At 34.6% G+C, this 18,900-nt stretch overlaps 1 protein-coding gene across 1 annotated transcript in view; it reads left to right on the forward strand.

The window, feature by feature from the left end:
* Nucleotides 1-18,900, forward strand: part of TTN (titin) — a 234,957-nt gene that overhangs the window by 86,091 nt on the left and 129,966 nt on the right. Inside the window, exons 107-139 of the mRNA XM_077181862.1 lie at nucleotides 397-453; nucleotides 590-667; nucleotides 945-1,196; nucleotides 1,837-1,929; nucleotides 2,468-2,545; nucleotides 3,219-3,287; nucleotides 3,917-4,003; nucleotides 4,245-4,307; nucleotides 4,545-4,610; nucleotides 4,957-5,037; nucleotides 5,597-5,674; nucleotides 6,318-6,395; nucleotides 6,611-6,688; nucleotides 6,880-6,963; nucleotides 7,267-7,365; nucleotides 8,516-8,593; nucleotides 9,397-9,471; nucleotides 9,629-9,703; nucleotides 9,954-10,037; nucleotides 10,338-10,400; nucleotides 10,688-10,765; nucleotides 10,996-11,073; nucleotides 11,809-11,892; nucleotides 12,267-12,347; nucleotides 14,409-14,492; nucleotides 14,691-15,035; nucleotides 16,755-16,832; nucleotides 17,039-17,113; nucleotides 17,327-17,410; nucleotides 17,620-17,706; nucleotides 18,239-18,319; nucleotides 18,486-18,575; nucleotides 18,796-18,879. Coding sequence (XP_077037977.1) covers nucleotides 397-453; nucleotides 590-667; nucleotides 945-1,196; nucleotides 1,837-1,929; nucleotides 2,468-2,545; nucleotides 3,219-3,287; nucleotides 3,917-4,003; nucleotides 4,245-4,307; nucleotides 4,545-4,610; nucleotides 4,957-5,037; nucleotides 5,597-5,674; nucleotides 6,318-6,395; nucleotides 6,611-6,688; nucleotides 6,880-6,963; nucleotides 7,267-7,365; nucleotides 8,516-8,593; nucleotides 9,397-9,471; nucleotides 9,629-9,703; nucleotides 9,954-10,037; nucleotides 10,338-10,400; nucleotides 10,688-10,765; nucleotides 10,996-11,073; nucleotides 11,809-11,892; nucleotides 12,267-12,347; nucleotides 14,409-14,492; nucleotides 14,691-15,035; nucleotides 16,755-16,832; nucleotides 17,039-17,113; nucleotides 17,327-17,410; nucleotides 17,620-17,706; nucleotides 18,239-18,319; nucleotides 18,486-18,575; nucleotides 18,796-18,879 — 3,045 coding nt within the window. The remainder of the gene's footprint in view (nucleotides 1-396; nucleotides 454-589; nucleotides 668-944; nucleotides 1,197-1,836; nucleotides 1,930-2,467; nucleotides 2,546-3,218; nucleotides 3,288-3,916; nucleotides 4,004-4,244; nucleotides 4,308-4,544; nucleotides 4,611-4,956; nucleotides 5,038-5,596; nucleotides 5,675-6,317; nucleotides 6,396-6,610; nucleotides 6,689-6,879; nucleotides 6,964-7,266; nucleotides 7,366-8,515; nucleotides 8,594-9,396; nucleotides 9,472-9,628; nucleotides 9,704-9,953; nucleotides 10,038-10,337; nucleotides 10,401-10,687; nucleotides 10,766-10,995; nucleotides 11,074-11,808; nucleotides 11,893-12,266; nucleotides 12,348-14,408; nucleotides 14,493-14,690; nucleotides 15,036-16,754; nucleotides 16,833-17,038; nucleotides 17,114-17,326; nucleotides 17,411-17,619; nucleotides 17,707-18,238; nucleotides 18,320-18,485; nucleotides 18,576-18,795; nucleotides 18,880-18,900) is intronic.

Genomic DNA, 18,900 nt, shown 5'->3' on the forward strand with positions numbered 1-18,900 from the left:
ATTTATACTTCTGCTACATCCAGTAGTTTACTATAAACATCAGCGATTTGAACTTCTTGTGTTTTTTACCAGTATAATTTGGTAAATGCATGCAGTGGCAGCAGGAAGGGAAAGATTTGATATTTAGATGAAGTACAATCAGCAAAGATAGGAGAGTAATGGCAGCAATAAAAATAAAGCTGAAGACATTCAGGGTTCAGAAAAGTAGACTGGGGATTCCCACTCAAATTATATTTATTCAGCTGCTGTAAACTCTCAGAATAAGCACTATGTTTGCTTTTATTCTGCAGCTGCAATAAAATAATATAATCCATTTTACCAAACCTGGATTTTTTTTCATTTACAAGGAAATATCAAACTTAAATTTTGTTCTAAATATTTCATTTTTCCTACAAGCTGCCCCTATTCCCATTCTTCTGCCTCTTGTTCCACCTCCAGAGGAGAAAAAGCCAGGTAAAAGTCCTTACAGTATTTGAATACTATATTAATGTTTCATTATGACAGTTGATTTTTTTGATTTTTGTTTGTTTGGCTTTTTAGGGGTTCTTAAGGTTTTTTAATTCAAATTTTTAAATCTATTCTTTTTAAGCAGAGAAAAAGGTTCCATTAAAGAAAGTCCCCCAAAAGGTGGTTAAAAAAGCTCCTGAAGAAGTCCTGCCACCTAAAGGTAACTTTTTTCCTTTGTAAAAATTTTTAGAAGAGTAAAATTACCTTGTGGAAACAAGGTGTTTTGTTTTGAAATAACTTCCATTTATCACAATTGTTTGATTTCTGGCTTTATGTTAAAAACACACATTTAAAGCCCAAGCTGATTGTGACTGCCTAAAAAATATTCCCTTCTTTAAACCATCCATGAGGGTGAAATACTTTCACTAAAAGTGAACATCCAATATACCTTGCAAATTCCACACTATGATACCAATAATCAATTTATTTATTTTAAGTTCCTGAGGTGCTACCAGAGAAGCCCAAAGAGGTCAAAATAACATCCATGGCAAGGAGAGAGGAGATATATGAAGAAAAGAAAATACATGAAACACCCAAAGAAAGTTATGAAGAATGGGAAGAAGATTATGGTGAAGACCATGACTATTATGTCAAGGAAGAGGGCTATGATGAAGGGGAAGAGGAATGGGAAGAAGCTTACGAGAAAAAAGAAGTGACTTATGAAGAAAAAAGAATAATTCATGAAGAAGGTATTTGAATTATCATGTCATTTTATTTCTTCTCTTTTCTCATATTTATTATTAAGGCCCCAACATTTTGAACCATTTTGAACCAGGCAACATTTTGTTTTGTTTTGTTTTTGCTAAAATATCTGGAACCATAATATGCTGACAAATTTTAAGTGGCACTTGATGATAACACAAGGTATCACAAGGTATGGATGCAGATAGGAATGGATACATTAGAAATTCATTGCCAATGAACTTTGCAGGTCTTTGAAACCTAACATGAGTTAGTAGTTAGTAGTAAGGTTATGTGTCATTTTTAGGCTTTTGGCTATTTCTTCTATCATTTTCCTGTGCTCTTGATTTAATTAAAAATTTCTCACATTTATTGATTGGTGTTAATGGCTGTATTTTGCAATTTCTTGCATGTTAAAACTGTCTCTGGGATTAGTAACATGTATGTCTCCAGGAACAAAATTTGGCTCTCATGAGAAAAATGAAACTTGGAAATAAGCAAAACATTCCACTTCAACAGTTGGATCTCCAAAACTCTCTGTGTGTTTTTAGAATTCATAAAGTATAATGGCATAACTAATACCTTTCTGTCTACAGAGCCTTTAGACAACATACTTTTTATCATTAAGTGATGTTATTTTTTTTTAAGTGACCGAAGTTCCTAAGAAACCCGTGCCTGAACGAAAACCACCAGCCATTATAGCTGAAAAGAAGGAAAAGAAGGAAGTAACAGTTCAAAAAGGTATGACTTTCCCACAAAACTAACAGGAACAGATTAAGTTATGCAGTTTAAGATCTCTCATGCATCTCCTTCAAGCTGAATGGTGCTGGTTATTCACATTTTCTTGAAAAATGAAAATTCTCTTTATGTTGGACAGTGAGATGTGCAAGGGTCATGGCAACTCTCTTCTCCTACCTCATATTTCTGAGCTCTCTGCTCAAAGGTGGTTGAATCAAAACAAGAATTGATGGTAAAATCAAATTGAGCTTCAGTTATCCTTCCTTCTCCCTGTATAGTAGCCTTGGGCATGGGTGTAACTTTTAAGAAATTAAATGCTGCCTGTCTGGGAAGCGTTTTCCACTTGGATCACTGCAGATCTCTCAGGGCAGAGCAGGCCTCACTGCCATCACTGTTCACCACCATTAAACAATGTACTGAACAGAACACAGGTTTAATAGCATCCTAAACAAAAAAAACCCCTGCCAGTTCTATCTGGTTTATATCCAGAAAAAAATTTGCAAGATTACTTGAACAATAAATCTATCTGAATTACTTGCAGTTGTCAAGAAACCTGTCGATGAAAAAGTGGAGGTAACCACCCAGAGGGTTGCAGAAGAAAAAGTCAAAAGGGCTGAGGGTAAATACTGTTATCTTAATGTCATCTTTCTGTGAAAGTTGTGCCTCTTGTTACTTAGCTGATCTGTATATGCTTTGTCTTTACTTAACATGGTCTGATCAATTTTTCAGTCTTAGAAACATCTAATAAAAGCTTCTGCTGAATTCTTTAAAAAGAAGCTTAAAAGCTTTTTAGGGGAAAATACTACATGCTAATATTAACTACCAATGCTTTAAGAAAGTGTGTTTAAAATTGCACTGGGTGAAAAAGTGTGTTTCATTCTAAGCTGAAGATGTGAAATCCCTATCTTGCTCAGCTTTCCATTTTGACCCATCTGTCAAGATTCTTTGGTAAATTCTTTGGTTATAAAATAAATATGCACATTATTCTCTTAGTAGCTACTTCCTTTTGTGTAGCATTTCCCATTCTGCAGCAGGATTCTGTCAGCTGCAATTCAATACATATCAGGAAATTACCTGTGTGCTAAATGCCCTGAGTGCCTTTAGAACATAGCAATAAAAAGAAACAAACACATTCATTATGTTGCTTTATGTGATTCTAAGAAGCCTGACTTGGCTGATGAGTTAGATTGTTTGCCGTGTTGTATTTTCAACATCATTGATAGATTACTGTAGATTTATTTTGATCTCTTTGCTAAATGTTTGACTGAGTAACAAAATTCTAACACCAACAGTTACCAAGAAAGTTCTGCCACCAAAACCTACACCAGTGGTCGTTGAGGAAAAAGTTATGAGAAAGGAAGGTACAGATGAGCATCTTCGAATTGCAGTTTACCCTTTTTTTCAGCACCCAATGTGTTTCTGTGCTTTTTTGGAATATGTGGGCCTGTGTGTATGTATGTGGATCCATAGTAGTAGTCATGCTGTGACTGCTCTCAGTGTTTAATTAGTAAGTCTGCCATGCTTTTGTTTTTTATAAAGTCTGTTTTTAACATATTTGTGGATAGCCTTTTGGTTCTTGTTTAAATAGCCTACGGTCACACTGCAGTGTGACTTAGCTTTTTCTTCATCTATTCTGCTTGCTGGCCTATCCTTACATAATAAATATAATTGTGTCCTCATGCCCAAAAATATCTTTGAAGAACAACCTTTAGAATTCTTCTGATGTACTATTTCCAAAAGCCTGTGCATGCATTTTGTTTCAAATGTTTGGGTTAAAGGTGTCTGTGTCTTTAGTCTTTAACAAATACTAAATATTATTCTTGTGTGCTTGTTCTTTGTTCAGTATTTTACAATATGAATACTGACTGTCTAAATATGTCTAAGACTTTAATGTGCAATATGAATATAGACCTGATAAAAACTCACATGCTGACTACCACTAATGTGGATCTAGAATAATAAATACTAAAACAAAATCCTATCTTTAAAGTACCAACAGTAGAAACATGGACTGTTTCAGAAGAAAAGATGTCAGTTTCTGTCCACAGAGAAGAAGAGTATTCATATGATGTTACAGGTATGTACAAAACCAAAAGTCTGTGTACCCAAATCAACACAATCTATCAATCCTACTATATTTCTTTTCATCTATTTTTATGTATGTCAAATTACATATTTAGACATATTGTACATTTGTCTTTCAGTATGCCTTGCTTTTTTTGTCCATTGTGTTATGTAGCTTTAGTATTATTTAGCTTAATAGAAGGAAATATTTCAACTATTTTATCTTACTATTGTTTAAATACTTTTCTTTGAAGAGCCAACAGAGCATGAGAAAACAGTTGAAGAAAGATTCTTTGAAGCTGTTTACCCAATTGAAGGTAGTTTGATTATTGATGGAAGTCTAATAAATATTTGTCTGCTTGTTTGTTTTAATTTGACTCAAAATTCAGTACATGCTGTTCATTTTCTGGATTAAATTTTTTACATGTTAATATATATGTTTCAGTGATGATTGTGTCATGTACACATAATATCGTCTTGAAGTTTTTCAGATTTACTATGGACATTGATATTTCCTATCTCAACATTTAATATCTTTAAAATTCCTATTGTAGCACACAGAGAGGTTGAGGAGGAGGAAGAAGTTGTTTCTACGGAACTGGAGATCTCTCACGTTGAAGGTGAATGTCTTTGCATCAACATCTGCTCTGTTTTTCTGAACTTTCACATTATCTGTCTGTAACACTGTTTACCAAAAGATAGCATATCAGAACTGAGATCTTTCAATTTCTCTATGGCTCTGCTGTCAAAGCTTCAAGCCTTATTGCATTCTTATCTTATTCCTCTTCATGACTTTAAATAATTCCTTTAATAGCTTTTTGTGAGATGGGTTTGTTGTATCTGTTTGATAAAACAGGTTAGTTTTTGACATTTATTGTTTGCTTATACACCATGTAAAGAGTAGCCAACTGTGGTTTACCAATTATTTTAGCTGTCTCCTAAATGATCACCACCTATCTTTTAAAGTGCCTGAAATACCAGAGAGGCGTGTTCCAGAAGAAAGAAAGCCTGTTCCTGTGCCTAAAGCAAAAGCTCCACCAGTTAAAGGTATTTCTACTGCTCTAGTAAAAAAGAAAGAAGCAAAGCCCAAACAAATTTTCTTTCTTTGTATTACTTTTCATGTTTCTTGCATATATTTAGGAATTTACTCTCTATGTGTCTTTGTTTTGCACTATCTCCATATGCATTATGTGATTTTGCATTGTCTCTGTTGCACAATTTCAGTTTTTCAATTGTGCTATAACTTAGCTTACAGCTTGAATTTGTCTCTACTTGGGTCCTTCTCTCTCTTGACTCTCTTGTGCTTATTATTTCTATTTAAGTTGTGTGGCTTCTTCAGGCAAGTGTAGTGTGTTTTTACTTCAAGAGAGTAAAATGAAAGGAGCTAGTGCAGTGATTTTAACAGGACTTTTATACTGTATCATTATGTCTTTCCTGTACTGTCCACATTTGAACACACAAGGCTGTACATTGTATTGTGTCAGTTGCAGTGCTCATCTCCTTGTCCAAGCACTGTCTTCATTGTATAAAACAATCTTGGATTATTGAAATCTGGATTAGTGTTCCAAAAACTAAAGATCTCTTACTTTAACAATGTTTTCCAAAGTGCCTGAAGCCCCTAAGAAACCTGTTCCAGAAAAGAAAGTTGCTGTTGCTAAAAAGGAGGTGGCTCCCCCAGCAAAAGGTACAGCATCTTTTGAATGTGGGCTTTAACCAGTTCTGTGCTGTTGTCCCCTTTTCCTAACTTCTCTTATATTCTCAACACATATTACAAATGTAATCTTTGTGTGTTATGTGTGAATGTCTGTTCTCATCTAAGGCATTCAAAAGCCTTAGAAATATTACCTAGATGAATTTTAATACCTTTAGAGTTTTTGAAGGGCCTACAAAAACTGTGCCTGAAGAAAAAGGACGTGTTCCTTTTCCCAACACTTACTCAACAAGTGTGCACTACTTGTTGAGTTTTATTTTCTTGTTAGTCTGTATGTGAGCATGTTTGTGTTAGAATTTATATTCTATGTATAATTCTCTGTACATCCATGAGATTTTTTAAAACCCAGTAGTATATTTGAGCATCTCATTCTTCAGTTAAGAAATCAGTCTTAAAGTATTTGATAGTCTTCCAGTGACTGGTTTGATTTTGTTTTGTATCAAATATATGTTGCTTTTGTCATAGATCTTTCTATGTTAAGTGTATGAATGTGTTATGTGGTGTGTCTTGATATTCTTACAAATGGAAGATGTCTATCTATTAATGAAATCTATAATACTCCAATAAATCTTTGAAATTTAGAATACAGTTATCTTATACTTTATGGTTTTTTAAGTGCCAGAGGTTCCTAAGAAAGCTCCCCCAGAGAAAAAGGTTGCTGTTCCAAAAAGAGAGGAAGCTCCAACACCTAAAGGTACACTTTAAAAAATAATGTTCTTTTCTTATTATATTAAGCATCTTGTTTATGTCAAATTTTGGGTTTGATTGCTAAGTTAATCTGGTTATACTGGTACTTCATCTACGTTAATGTGTATCTTTTGTGTCAGTTTTGTGTATAGGTGTGCTGTAGATTTATTCTTTAAAAACTTGCTAATTTAAGCAGATTATATTATAATTAAGATCTTTGAGTGCCAGAAATACCTAAAAAAACAGCTCCAGAAGAAAAATTGCCATATGTTCCTAAAGTAGAAACTCCCCCTGCAAAAGGTACAATACAGCTCACTTTATTATCATTTATTGTAATCTTTAGAACATTGCATTTACCTCATTTTTGTCAACTGTCATGTTTGGTAAGCAAAACATATCCATGTGTAATCTTTCTCAACAACACATTTCTCTTGCGTGATGCATGTGTCAATTTTTACTTCAAATGTTCTAAAACAAATACTTTTTTTAAGTGCCTGCAGTTCCTAAGAAACTTGTCCCTAAAGAAAAAGTATCTCCTGCTGTTCCTAAAAAAATTGAGGCTCCTCCAGCTAAAGGTATGCTTTCCAGTAGAATACAAGAATATGCTATTTCTCAGCTTCTGTCTATGAGTTCTGTGCTATTATTAGTCATTGATTTGTGCTTCTCCTGTGAGTTCTTCTGCTCTGGTTTACACAATGAATCATTACAGTATGTTGTATCTCATGTGCAATACTTACATAGTATTCTTTCTAAATATTGAATCTCTGTTCTATGTTATGTGCTCAGTACCCTTCTTTGGAAACCTAGATTTAGCATTTCAAAACTTTGTTTCACAATGGAATTGGAAAAGCATACTTTAATATCATTATCTTCCAAAGTGCCTGAAGTGCAGAAGAAAGCCACTTTTGAAGAAAGAGTACTTATTACAGAAGAGAGAATATCTGTTGCCATTCCAGAGGAAATCCCGTCACCTGAAGGTACACTATAAGCAGACAATAGTGAGAAACTTGCGCTATGTCTGCAAGTCTGTTGTTCTAATATCACGATCAAAATAACACCAAACATTTTTTGATAGTTATCTTGTATAACTTTTGTGCTGAACTCCCAGTAGTTAAAAGCCTCCTAAAGTGCCATTTACAATTTTAGTTGTGAATGTAAGGGGCCTACCACATTGACATGGAAACTCTACTACTGAATACAATAATCTTCAGATAAGGGCCTCATAAATTTGCAGTAGCAAATTTATTTTACATTTATTTTTAGACTCTACAAATTAGGGCTGTAACCATCCATTTGTCATACTACCAAGCTTTCTGTAGCCCTCAAGATAAAATACTGCTTCTCTTCTCACCAGCTTTCAGTTCACATTCTCGTGTTCAGGGAAGATTGAGATCAGTTGTTTTAAGTTAGAATAATTCCACATAATATCTGCTTCAAGATAACTTCAAGAATGCTGAAACAGCATTTGTCTGTTTTTATGTCTCATTAATAACTACCCAGTCAAGAAAATTTGCACTTTCTTTTCAAAACCATAAATGAATTTTTGGAAGAAAATTCGGAACATGTCTATCTAAAACATGAACTTGCAAATGCACATCCATATGGATACATGCAGTCTTAATTTCTGTTTGTCTCCTGGAAATTAATCTTTTCTCCAGAACTAGCTGAGTTTTTCCCTGATACAGTCACCTTTGTAGATGAGTACATGCCAGGATTTCCTTTCAGTTCTTGACCTATCCATCTCATTTTTTCCTTTCCTCACTTTCATACAGTTGGATCAAGGAGAAACCTCTAATTCTTTGACTATTGTTCCCCCACTTCAGTTATTGTGATGGGGAAATTTGGGGAGCTGAGGCATTCTAATAAACTGACACTTGACAAGTGAATGATATTAGATACAACAACACACAATAGGGAACCTGGTACATGGACAAACCACATAATTTAGAACAAATCATACATATGCATACAGTGCACAGCACTTTCTGGGTTGTTTGCATATCTGTCATTGCCATATGCATATCTGTCATGCCAAGAATTGGACTTCATTTTCTCTATCCATCAACCCTTCCCTCTCTCCATTTATCCATCCTCCAAAAATACTAAAACTAATAATTTTCCTTAAAGAACCAACAGTTGAAGAATGGTCTGAAGAAGAAAGAGAGGAAGTATCTATTTCCATCCACAGAGAAGAAATTTCGGAAGGTATGACAATTCAGGAACACTAGGCAAAAGCAAAAAATTAATCCAAATAGACAGTTTGGATTAATATCTGCTTTATTTATAAGGAAAAAATTACTACTATATAAATATGTTTTGTACTTTACAAATTTTAATTTAAATTTCTTCAATTTCTATTACTTGCTTTTGAAAAGAGGAGTAGCTAATCCTGTTTCAATACGGTGAAAATAATAAGTTATCTCTTTGATAGTGAGATCTATCAGGACTTCTTTCTGTTTACAAAAATCCTCTGTTGGAAGTTCCTCTTCCACCAGGTTGCTTGGATAAAGTACATGTTCTTCCAAATGCCATGATGCACTTGGGTTCCTCAGATAATTTCACTGTAAAATAACAATCTTGGTCACATAATACTGTGAAGGACAGTAACACTGACTGACTCAGTTTCTGTGACTAATGACACCGCAGATTTTTCCAGGGACATCTTTAGTCAAGGAATTTTCTCAGTATTTGGGAAAGAAGGTTTCTCAAAATGGACAAATTTCAACATTAGTGACTTAGTGGAGAGAGGAGTGGAGCATTTTCAAATTCCACGCAAATACAAGATGACAGCTCAGTCTCTCAGTTCCATTTAAGCTGCTTGGAGTGTTTCCATTGGCCTCACTGGAAGCAGGACGGCTTGAATGTAGATTTTGTCATCCCAGAAGAGTCTGTTAATAAAGCATGCTCTTTATTTTTGTCTTACAAATATTTTGTTGCTGACCAGGGCCATAAAGACAGTAATATATATAAAATACTTAAGTATTTTTATATTTTACTCTTTTTAAAAGTGACTGAAGAAGAGTCTTACTACATAGAGGAGACAGTAACAGTTCCAAAAAGAGAGGAAGCCCTACCTAAAAAAGGTATAAGTTCATTTCACTTCAACATATGAGTTGTTTCATCATTCTTAACATTATATTGACGCCATACGTTTATGTCCATTTATGGCGTTTTTGTATGTGTTTGTGCTATAGTGATACTACTCCTCTATGTAAAACTATGTACTGTAATCTTTTAAAGTGCCTGAGAAGCACAGGAGAGTTGTCCCTGAGCCAAAAGTCCCAGCTGCTCCAAAGGAAGCTCCAGGAGCTAAAGGTATAAACCAATTCCTCAACTGGTTGATGTGTCTTCAAAGGGATTATGTTTGTCTTACTGTCTTGCTTGTACATGTTGACATAGGTGTTGTCTTCTCACAGTGATGAATACTGTCTCAAATTCCACCTTGTACTTTGAAAATTCTTGTTTGTGTTAACTCAGTAAAACACATTGTATAGGAGACAATTGCAAATATTACACTTTAATATTCTTTCTCATCTTCCTTCTCATCTTGCTCATTTTTCTAAAGTTCCTGAAGTTCATAAGAAGGCAGTTCCTAAAGAGAAAGTGCCTGTTCCTGTGTCTAAAAAAATTGTGGCTCCACCAGCAAAAGGTATATCAGTGTTTGTTTCTGTTGCAAAAAAAAGAAAAAAGCTTTTTTGCTACATTCCATTTTTAACATATATGCCTTGGCTGGGGATTGTATTGTTGATGCAACATAGATCTCTGGGATCAAATTTCTTCAACATTAAACAGTTTTTTGTGTCTGTTTGTCTACAATGACACCTGTGACCTGTGCTGTCTTGATGAGATTTATATGTCATTTTATGTTATTTTATGTTGTCTCATCTTCTATCTTATACCTGTTGATGAAATGAAACAAATTTTCTAAAGTTACACAATCTTTTTTAAGAACCTGAAGAAGCATTGGTGCCCACTTTTGAGGCAGAATTTGAAGAACCTCCAACAACCAAAGGTAAACAGATTATTACCATTGAGATTTTTTAGTTAGGTCTTGCAGTATTTGTGTTACTTAAATACAGTTTTGTTTGTTAGTATCTGTAACCTTTGTAGGGATCTCCCCTTTCTTTTGACTCTACTCATTTTGGTGCTATGGATGTAAAGGATGCTCTTTAGCAGTGTCTTATTTCTGTTGCTGTTGAAGTTCACTTAGCACTTTTTTAAACAATCAGAATAAGTAGAAGAAACATATATCTGCATTTCAAATATTGTAATTAAATATCCCTGCACATTATTTTTAAGTGACTGAAGTGCACAGGAAAATTATCACAGAAGAAAAAGTTGCAGTTGCTAAAAAAGAAGTGGCTCCACCAAAGAAAGGTATATAAATTTTCAGAGTTACACTAGAGAAGTCTTGTCTCAGAATAGTGGTTTGTATTTATGTCTAGTTATCTAACACAGACTCTAATGTTCAGTGTTTGCTGTCTTTTTTTCTTTTTTTACTTGAAGAAATGTCAAGTCTATGATTTGTGTTTTGTCATCTGCTTATATTTGTATACTGTGATTAATTCAACATCTATTACAATGAACTTTTTTTTACAAACTGCTAGCAGTGCCTAAGAAGCCTGTGCCAGAAGACAAAGTACCTGTTCCAATTTCACAGAAAGTGGCAGCTCCACCAGCTAAAGGTATACAAGTTGTTTTGGAAGTAGAGATGGCTTTTAAATATTAGACATCCATGTGCATCATAGTCACAGTCTGCCTAGTTAATAAAATCTGTGTCTCCTGATTTGGTTATAAATGAAAAGGACCTTCATCTTTTCTCCTTCTATATACTGCTGAATGTGACAGAGAATAGTCATGCACCTTCATTCTTTGCATTTTTTAACTACTATTTAATTTCATTGATCACTCTGGATGCTTAAATGCTTGCAAAGCTGAGTGACAACATTTACTCAGAGAAAAAAAAATTGAACACAAAATTTTTTAAAAAATCAATGTTTATAATATTGTCAATATTCAGTGAAGTGTTTCAAACTTACAAATATGTTCTCTGTTTCTGTGCTGTTCTTGTGTTTGATTTTGTTATGTACCCTGTGTGTGGTGTTCTATGGTTTAATTGAGTTTCTGAAGAGTTTAGAGACAAAGTCTTTTCCTCTTATTTTCATCTTCATTCCATCTTACTTCACAATTTGTGAATATCCTACTCAATTTTTTTGTCTATATATCTATTACTCTACTATTAGATATATTATTTTACTATGTTATCTGTATGTCTCGTGTGATTGTTGTGTTTATTATCTTTTCTTTTAAACAGTGTGCTATTTACTCCTAATTGTTTGTCTATAATTCTTTCATACAAGTTTCAGAATGTGTGTGATTTCTTTTAGAAGGTAGTTTTCTTACAATTACTATCTTTAAAGTGCCAGAAGCACAGAGGAAAACTGCCAGAGAAGAAAGAGTATCCATTGCTGTTCAAAAGAAAAAAGTGACTCCACCACCAGAAGGTAGTCCTGCCCATGGGTTAATCTATGAACAGATTGTGCTGATGAAAGACTACCAGAGCTTCAGGCCTATTGGTCTGGCATGTCTCCTGAGGTTCAAATTTAGGATTATAGAATCATTTAAGTTGGACATTCAGGTCATTGAGTCCAACCATTAACCTTACACAACCAAGTCCATCACTATGATCCATTGTAGTCCCAGAGGAACTTTTACAAAGCCTTTGAGAAATACTAGACACATTTTTCCCAATTAGTCTGGGTGTGGGTGGTGTCAGGAAACAATAGTTATTTTTCTAAGAAACTCCAAATGGGATATTTATTATTGTACATGATATTACACCAGAAAAAAAAATTAATCTTAGACTCTGTCTTTGAAGTACCAACAGAAGAAGAACATTGGGCTATGTCAGAGGAAGTATCTGTTTCTCTCCACACAGAAAAGGAGATTTCATACACAGGTATGAAGACTAAAAAAATTCTGTATCCAAAGTTACATCTCGTCAGCTAGTAAAAAAAACTGAGAGAGAATAAAACTAAATTTCATGTCCTTTGCTACTGCCAGTTTATCACAAAAGTGAAGCTTGTACAATAAAGCAGGACAGTATTTCATTCTCGCAATAAAATACTGTCTCTCATTTCATTCTTTCCCTTGGCTTGCTGCTGTTCACATCATGGAAGCCAAATAATTTCATTAGGTCCTCCTTTTTAAATCTTGCCACCTGTCTGACCTTTGAGGGGAAGCAAGAGACAGTCTTTGCTTTCATTCAAATTAATATGCTTTATTATTCTGAAAAGACAGACAGACCTTTCCTGTTCTGTAAAAGCAACTCCTCACCTAAATCTGAAGGCTAAAGAAAAAATCATTAGCTCTACTGTTGCCTGCATGGCTGAGACACTCAACACAATCCAATGTAATGGATCTGCCTGCTCAACAGTCCATAGCCTTTAAGGAAAATTTATTGCTCTTTTACTTTTGCAGATTATCAATTGATTTGTGAAAAATGACCCACAAGATGCCTCACACTCACTAATTTTAGATCTGATACTTTTGATAAATGGCATTTTCATATTCATATAATGAAAGATTAATACAGACAAATCAGCATGAAGTTAAACTATCTATTTAGTCTCCAAAGTTGGGGGGACAAGCATAATATGAGTACCGAGAGTGTGATGAAAGATGACCTTTGGCTCTCTGTTAGGCAGGTGTAATATGCCATTTGGTCTGGAAAGAAAAGGGTCAAAGCAGAAAGACATTAAAGGCAACAGTTCTCCAATAGGGTACAAACATTGGTGTTTTAGCTGGAAAAAAAAAGAATCCAAAGAAATCTGAGCTGTCTGAAAAGGGCACTCATGCATAATGCAATTTTTTGTTTCAAATCCACCAAAGTATCGGTTCCAAGCAGTTTCAGTTTAAGATTTCAAGTGTAGATGTACCTGGAATTTATAATTAAATATCAGGGAAGGCTGTGCCAGAAAATACTTAGAGAGCTAATGAGTCTTCACATTGCCCCAAAAATAACACCAAGCATCAAGACTTGTGGCAGCCACTCATCTATGCTCACTGTAGCTTGTCATGAATAAAGCTTCTACAAATTCTCAAATCTGTCAGCAACAGAATGCATTCCATCTCTGAAGGTCAGAAAAAAATCTCAAATCTTTTAAGAAAATGCCACAGTTATTCTCTGAATTGACAAGTCTGCCAGATCTTAAAATGCCAAGGTGATTTTCTGTGCAGTTTCCAATTATATTGGTCAAAAATTTTCCAAGACACCTCCCTCAGAAGACAAGACCCACACACTTCTGTGAAAGAGGATATGCTGCTTAAACACAGCATTCTTTCCCGAATAAGTCTTAAAAACTGAACATATCCACATCTTGATCTTTTGGCGATGCCCCTGCTTTTACAGGGAACAGCTCCTTGCCATGTCAGAAGAAGCAAGTCACTTCATAAAGTAATTGAGAGAAGAGGAAAAACACCTTCCTCACTGAGCACGTCATTCTTTTGCTTTTAATTAGACCCGAGCCCTTATCTTATTGCTAGTCACTCTCAAAGTTTTTCTCCATGCATTCCTTCACCTTCATCTAGAGTTTCCTACACAAATCTTTTGTTGCCAGTGAATGAGGACTCTTGATCTCTTCCTGAGGTAGTGCAAAGTGTCACTGCTCTGGCAAGGAGCTGCTTCAGAGAACAATGAAGTTTTTTGATTTTGTAATTGAATGGCTTTGGATTTTGAGTTCTGCCCATCAGCAAACTTAACTTCACTGTTGGCAGCAGTGGATGAAGCAGGAATCATATCAGTTGCTTATATTGGTACCTTGAAAAGTTTGTTGTTTCTTAATTGAAAAGAAGCCTAATGACTTCCCTCACTGCATGTCCAGTGGCAATAAGCATGTTTGTCTTTTACATGTCAGCTGTGTGTTTGTAAGATATCATTTTCTGTTTCTTGCCAATACATTTTCTTTTAAACAATTTGCATATAAAAATTCTTAAATGTAATTGTACTGTATCTTTTAAGTGCCTGATGTACCAGAGAGGGCTATCATTGAAGAAAGAGTACCAATTTATCCTCCTAAAAAAATGGCAAGACCACCAGCCAAAGGTATACTGGATCGAGTATTGAAATATGGTGTAAATGTTTTTTGTGTCTTGTATGTTCCATGTGCAGTGAGTACTGATTTGTTTTCTATGGAATGTTCTTCCTCTGGTTAATTCCTAGTTGACTGTGCCTTGTGATCATTATTATTAGTAAGATCTATGTGCTAAATTTTAAGGTTCTTTTAATTGGTATCTTTTTAAGTGCCCGAAGTACACAAGACAGTTGTCCGAAAAGAAAAAACCTATGTTGAAGTTCCTCAGTATGAGGAGGAGGAAGAGGTTCCAAGGTACGAGGAGGAAGATACCACCAGGTATGAGAGGGAGGTAATCCAATACAAGGAGGAAGTTCGCCATTATGAAGAAGTTAGTCACTATGAGGAGGAGGTCCCTCAGTATGAAGAGGAAGAAGTTCCTCAGTATGAAGAGGAAGAAGAAGTCACATATTATGAAGAAGAGGCTGCTTATTATGGAGAGGAAGTTGCTGAGTATGAGGAGGAAGAGCCACAGGTTCCTCAGTATGAAGAGAAGGCTGCCCTACCAGCCAGAGGTATACTTTAATTTTAGAGTTTGTGTGAGGAAAAGTAGTATCTTTTCTTTTTGTGAAAGTACCAAATATGTTTTAAAATGTTGCAGTGTGCTTTACAGTGTGCATTTTTTAACATGTTTATTGATTATTATATAGCACAGAAAACATGTGATGGCTGTATATCTACTCTTTACTACTAACTCCATAAATTAAAATTTTCCATGTCATACCTGTTCATTCCTCTTTCATATGAACTCTGTATAACCCACTATGAAAATTTAACCAAGCTGAATTTCATCCTCATCTGGGGCTCAATTTTTCTATCAGACTGTGCTTGAAATACTTTAAAATGCTTATGTAAAGTCTGCAATCAGAGACAAAAAATATATTTATCTAGAAAATAGCTAGGGTACTTGAAAATAAGTGATTTAGGAACACATGTCACACCGAATTTTTTTCAGAAATCTTAGAAAGCCCTATGGTTGATGTTTATTTCCATCTTGAAGAGAATAATATACTTTCATGAAAAAGAAAAATATCCGTATTTAAATAATCTTCATTTCAGATGTTTTCCTTAGGACTAATTTTTATGGTATGGGTATAAATTTTCTACATTGTTACTACAGGATGAACACAGTACTCACTACTTAAGAGAACTAGGTCATGCCAAGATCTTGGTAATAAAGCCATTCTGCATCAATATAAAGATATGGATCATGTATATCCAATTTTCCAAAATTACATAATCATCTAAGAGTATAATTTCCAGTCCTGATCCAAATCATTCCACAGTGTCTTTTTCCATCAAAGAATTTCAGAATTTCATTTGACTAATTAATATATGTCAAAATTATATCTAACATTGTTTGCAGTAGAAATTTTGTCATAAACATGAGAAAAGATGAGGCTGTAGACTGCAAAAGCCAGGTTAATCCTGAGCAGGGAGATTAGTGTTGGCTGAAATTTCCATTTAATCTCTCACAGTAGCTAAGTTTAATTCATATGTACTCCAAACTTTTTTCATTATGCTCAGAGACAGTGGAATTATTCTCCTGTCATTGTAAAATTTATATGGGCATTTCTAGGGTTTGGAGTACAAACAAAAGTTTAGATATGTTTTAGTTGAAGCCTTTGCCTCACTGCAGTTAAAGGAAAAGTCTGATTTCAGAAGAGTAAAAGGATTTTTTAAAAAGCATTTCATTTACCCAACAAATGGTGGTATAAACTGCTGGGTACTTATAATGGACAGTTCTGTGCTTGAAGTCAGTCAGTTGATAAACTAGATGTGCTTGGGTTTTTTGCATTTAGAAAGCTCTTGGAAATTTTTCAGGAAGAAAATGCAGTCAACAATTTATATTTAAAACATAGAATATGATCAGATGCAACCTATTACATGCCTGACAAGCATTGAAAACATGTTTTTAATAGCTGATTCAAGAAACTGACTGAATGTCTTTGACTTAATCTTCTTGATCTTCTTCTTTCAAAAAAGCCCTTGAAGTTGAAAACATTTTTATTGATGGTCTCCATGGCTAAGCAGGGAGAATAGACACAATAGCAGCTAAAATGATGAGTTTGTTATTTTATTTTGTCTTAGTGATAAAATCTTTTTAAATCATAGCTGGTTTTTTGAGTACATGGTGTTTGTTTGCATGAGTATATATTTGTGATGTTTGTTTGCACTTTATGTTCCTGTTGTTATGGAAGTAAATACCTAAAACATTAATGGTATCTTTCAAGTGCCTGAGGTTCCCAAGAAGCCTGTTCCAGAGGAAAAAATATCTATTCTGAAGAAAAAAGAACCTCCTCCAGCAAAAGGTATATATCATCTCTTTATGTTAGAAGGCATCCTCTGAATATTTAATTACCATTATTTTTCAGATGCCTTAATTGCTTATTACTTTTTTCTGTTCTTTTTGGAGAGGGGTCTTCATATGAAATATTTGTGTTGTTGTCTTTTTTGTTTCATTTGTGTTTTGAGTAGCATTTGGTTTATTTTTTTAACCAAACTCATGTTTTTGAAGTGCCCGAGGTGCCAAAGAAACCTGTACCTGAAAAGAAAGTCCAAGTGCCGAAGAAGGAAGCTCCCCCAGCTAAAGGTACATGCACTTGTCATTTTCTGTGATCAGAAAGATCTTCTAGAATTCCTTTATCTTCTCACTTGTGTTAAAAACTAGGATAGAAAAAGAATTGTTACTCTTAAGAGCTGTGGTTCTTTTTGTTTGTGTTTAATTGTTTTAGTGTGACTGGTTTGTATGTCATGTTGTTTTGATTTTCATGCCAAGCTCAATATTTAATAATATCTTACTAAGTTCCAGAAGTGCCAAAGAAACCTGTGCCAGAAGAGAAGGTTCCTGTTCCTGTACCAAAAAAGAAGGATGTTCCACCAGCCAAAGGTATAGGACTTGATATAGCTCTTGACTGAATGGTTTATTAAAAAATAATTTAAAAGTCAGTCTTTTTTCATACATGATGTACAGTGAAGAGTTTTCTATTCTTGACAGTTCAGTTCTTCTTTGTCACCCTACTTTATTGATTCATAGCAATATTCTTTACCTTATGGCTCAAAAATGAAATTCTTAAGCTACACTAATATTTTTTCAAGTGCCTGAAGTACCAAAGAAACTTGTGCCGGAAGAGAAGGTACATGTCCCAGTGCCTAAAAAAGTGGAAGAACCTCCACCAGCCAAAGGTATGCCATTTTCTGGTTCAACTGTGTGTTTCCACTTTTGTTTCTTCATCTTTATAAGAAGATTGTTGCTGGCAGTAACAATCCAATTCTTCAGCCTAATGTGTTTGAACCATTCCCTGAGCTGTTTGACACTGTTGTGTCTGTGTCTGTCAGTCATGGGGTCTATCCTTACTCTTTGCTTTGAAAATGTCTTTGTGTTTTGTATGGTCTCTGTCTTTTGGATCTTATATATCTAAATCTTTTAAAGGACTTGTTGCTTCAAAAACAGATGGTCCAAAAGAGAAAAAAATTACCTTAACAGCCAGACTTCCCCCTTAGCATTACCACACCAGTTTGTAGTCTTGTAGTCCCTGTATATTTGTTAGTTTACATCTGTGCATAATTCTGTGGATAAAATCAATGTTAACTTTAATCACATGACTAGATTTTACCCTATTTGTGTAGTTAACTTACTATCAGATATACAGTTATCTTTTTACTAGGTTTTATATTACATTGAAAATTAATTCCCTAAATAAAAATGTCTTTAAAGTGCCTGAAGTGCCCAAGAAGGTTCCAGAAAAGGCAGTACCTGTCCCCGTGCATAAAAAGCCAGAACCTCCACCAGCCAAAGGTATTACTTCCTATAGCTGGACATGTGGGTAATGCTTGTTCTTGGTTTTGTGTATTTGTTGTTAGAATTTAACTGCAGTGTCATAGCATTGTGTGACAAATGTACCTGCTTTAGCTTCTGTGCAAGTTGTGTCTAAGTTTTCTACAATTAAAAACTATCTTTAAAGTGCCAGAAGTACCAAGACGTCCCAGTGAAGAGGTACCTATTTTTGTTCCTGAAGAAGAAGAGGAAAAGGTTCCAGAGGTGCCAGCAAGAGGTACAGCATTGATTCTTGAAGATTATCAGAGCTTTGTTCAATTCATTAATTGATCTTCATCTCCAGTGATTGTTTTAAGCTTGGTATAAATCTCAATTAACCTTTTGAGAGGAGTTTTCTTCTTCTTCTTTCTGGTCTTTGTGACTTTGTTCTGTAGATTTAGTTGTTTTGATGCTCTAAAAGCAATTACCAATTTCTTATCAAAATAATATCTTTGAAGTGCCAGAGATGCGCAAGAGAGCTGTCCCAGAAGAAAAAGTACCTGTTGCAGTTCCTAAAGTAAAGAAAATTCCACCAGCTAAAGGTATATCATATCATGATGTAT

This window comes from Agelaius phoeniceus, chromosome 7 (assembly GCF_051311805.1).
Source record: "Agelaius phoeniceus isolate bAgePho1 chromosome 7, bAgePho1.hap1, whole genome shotgun sequence".
NCBI classification, from domain to species: domain Eukaryota; kingdom Metazoa; phylum Chordata; class Aves; order Passeriformes; family Icteridae; genus Agelaius; species Agelaius phoeniceus.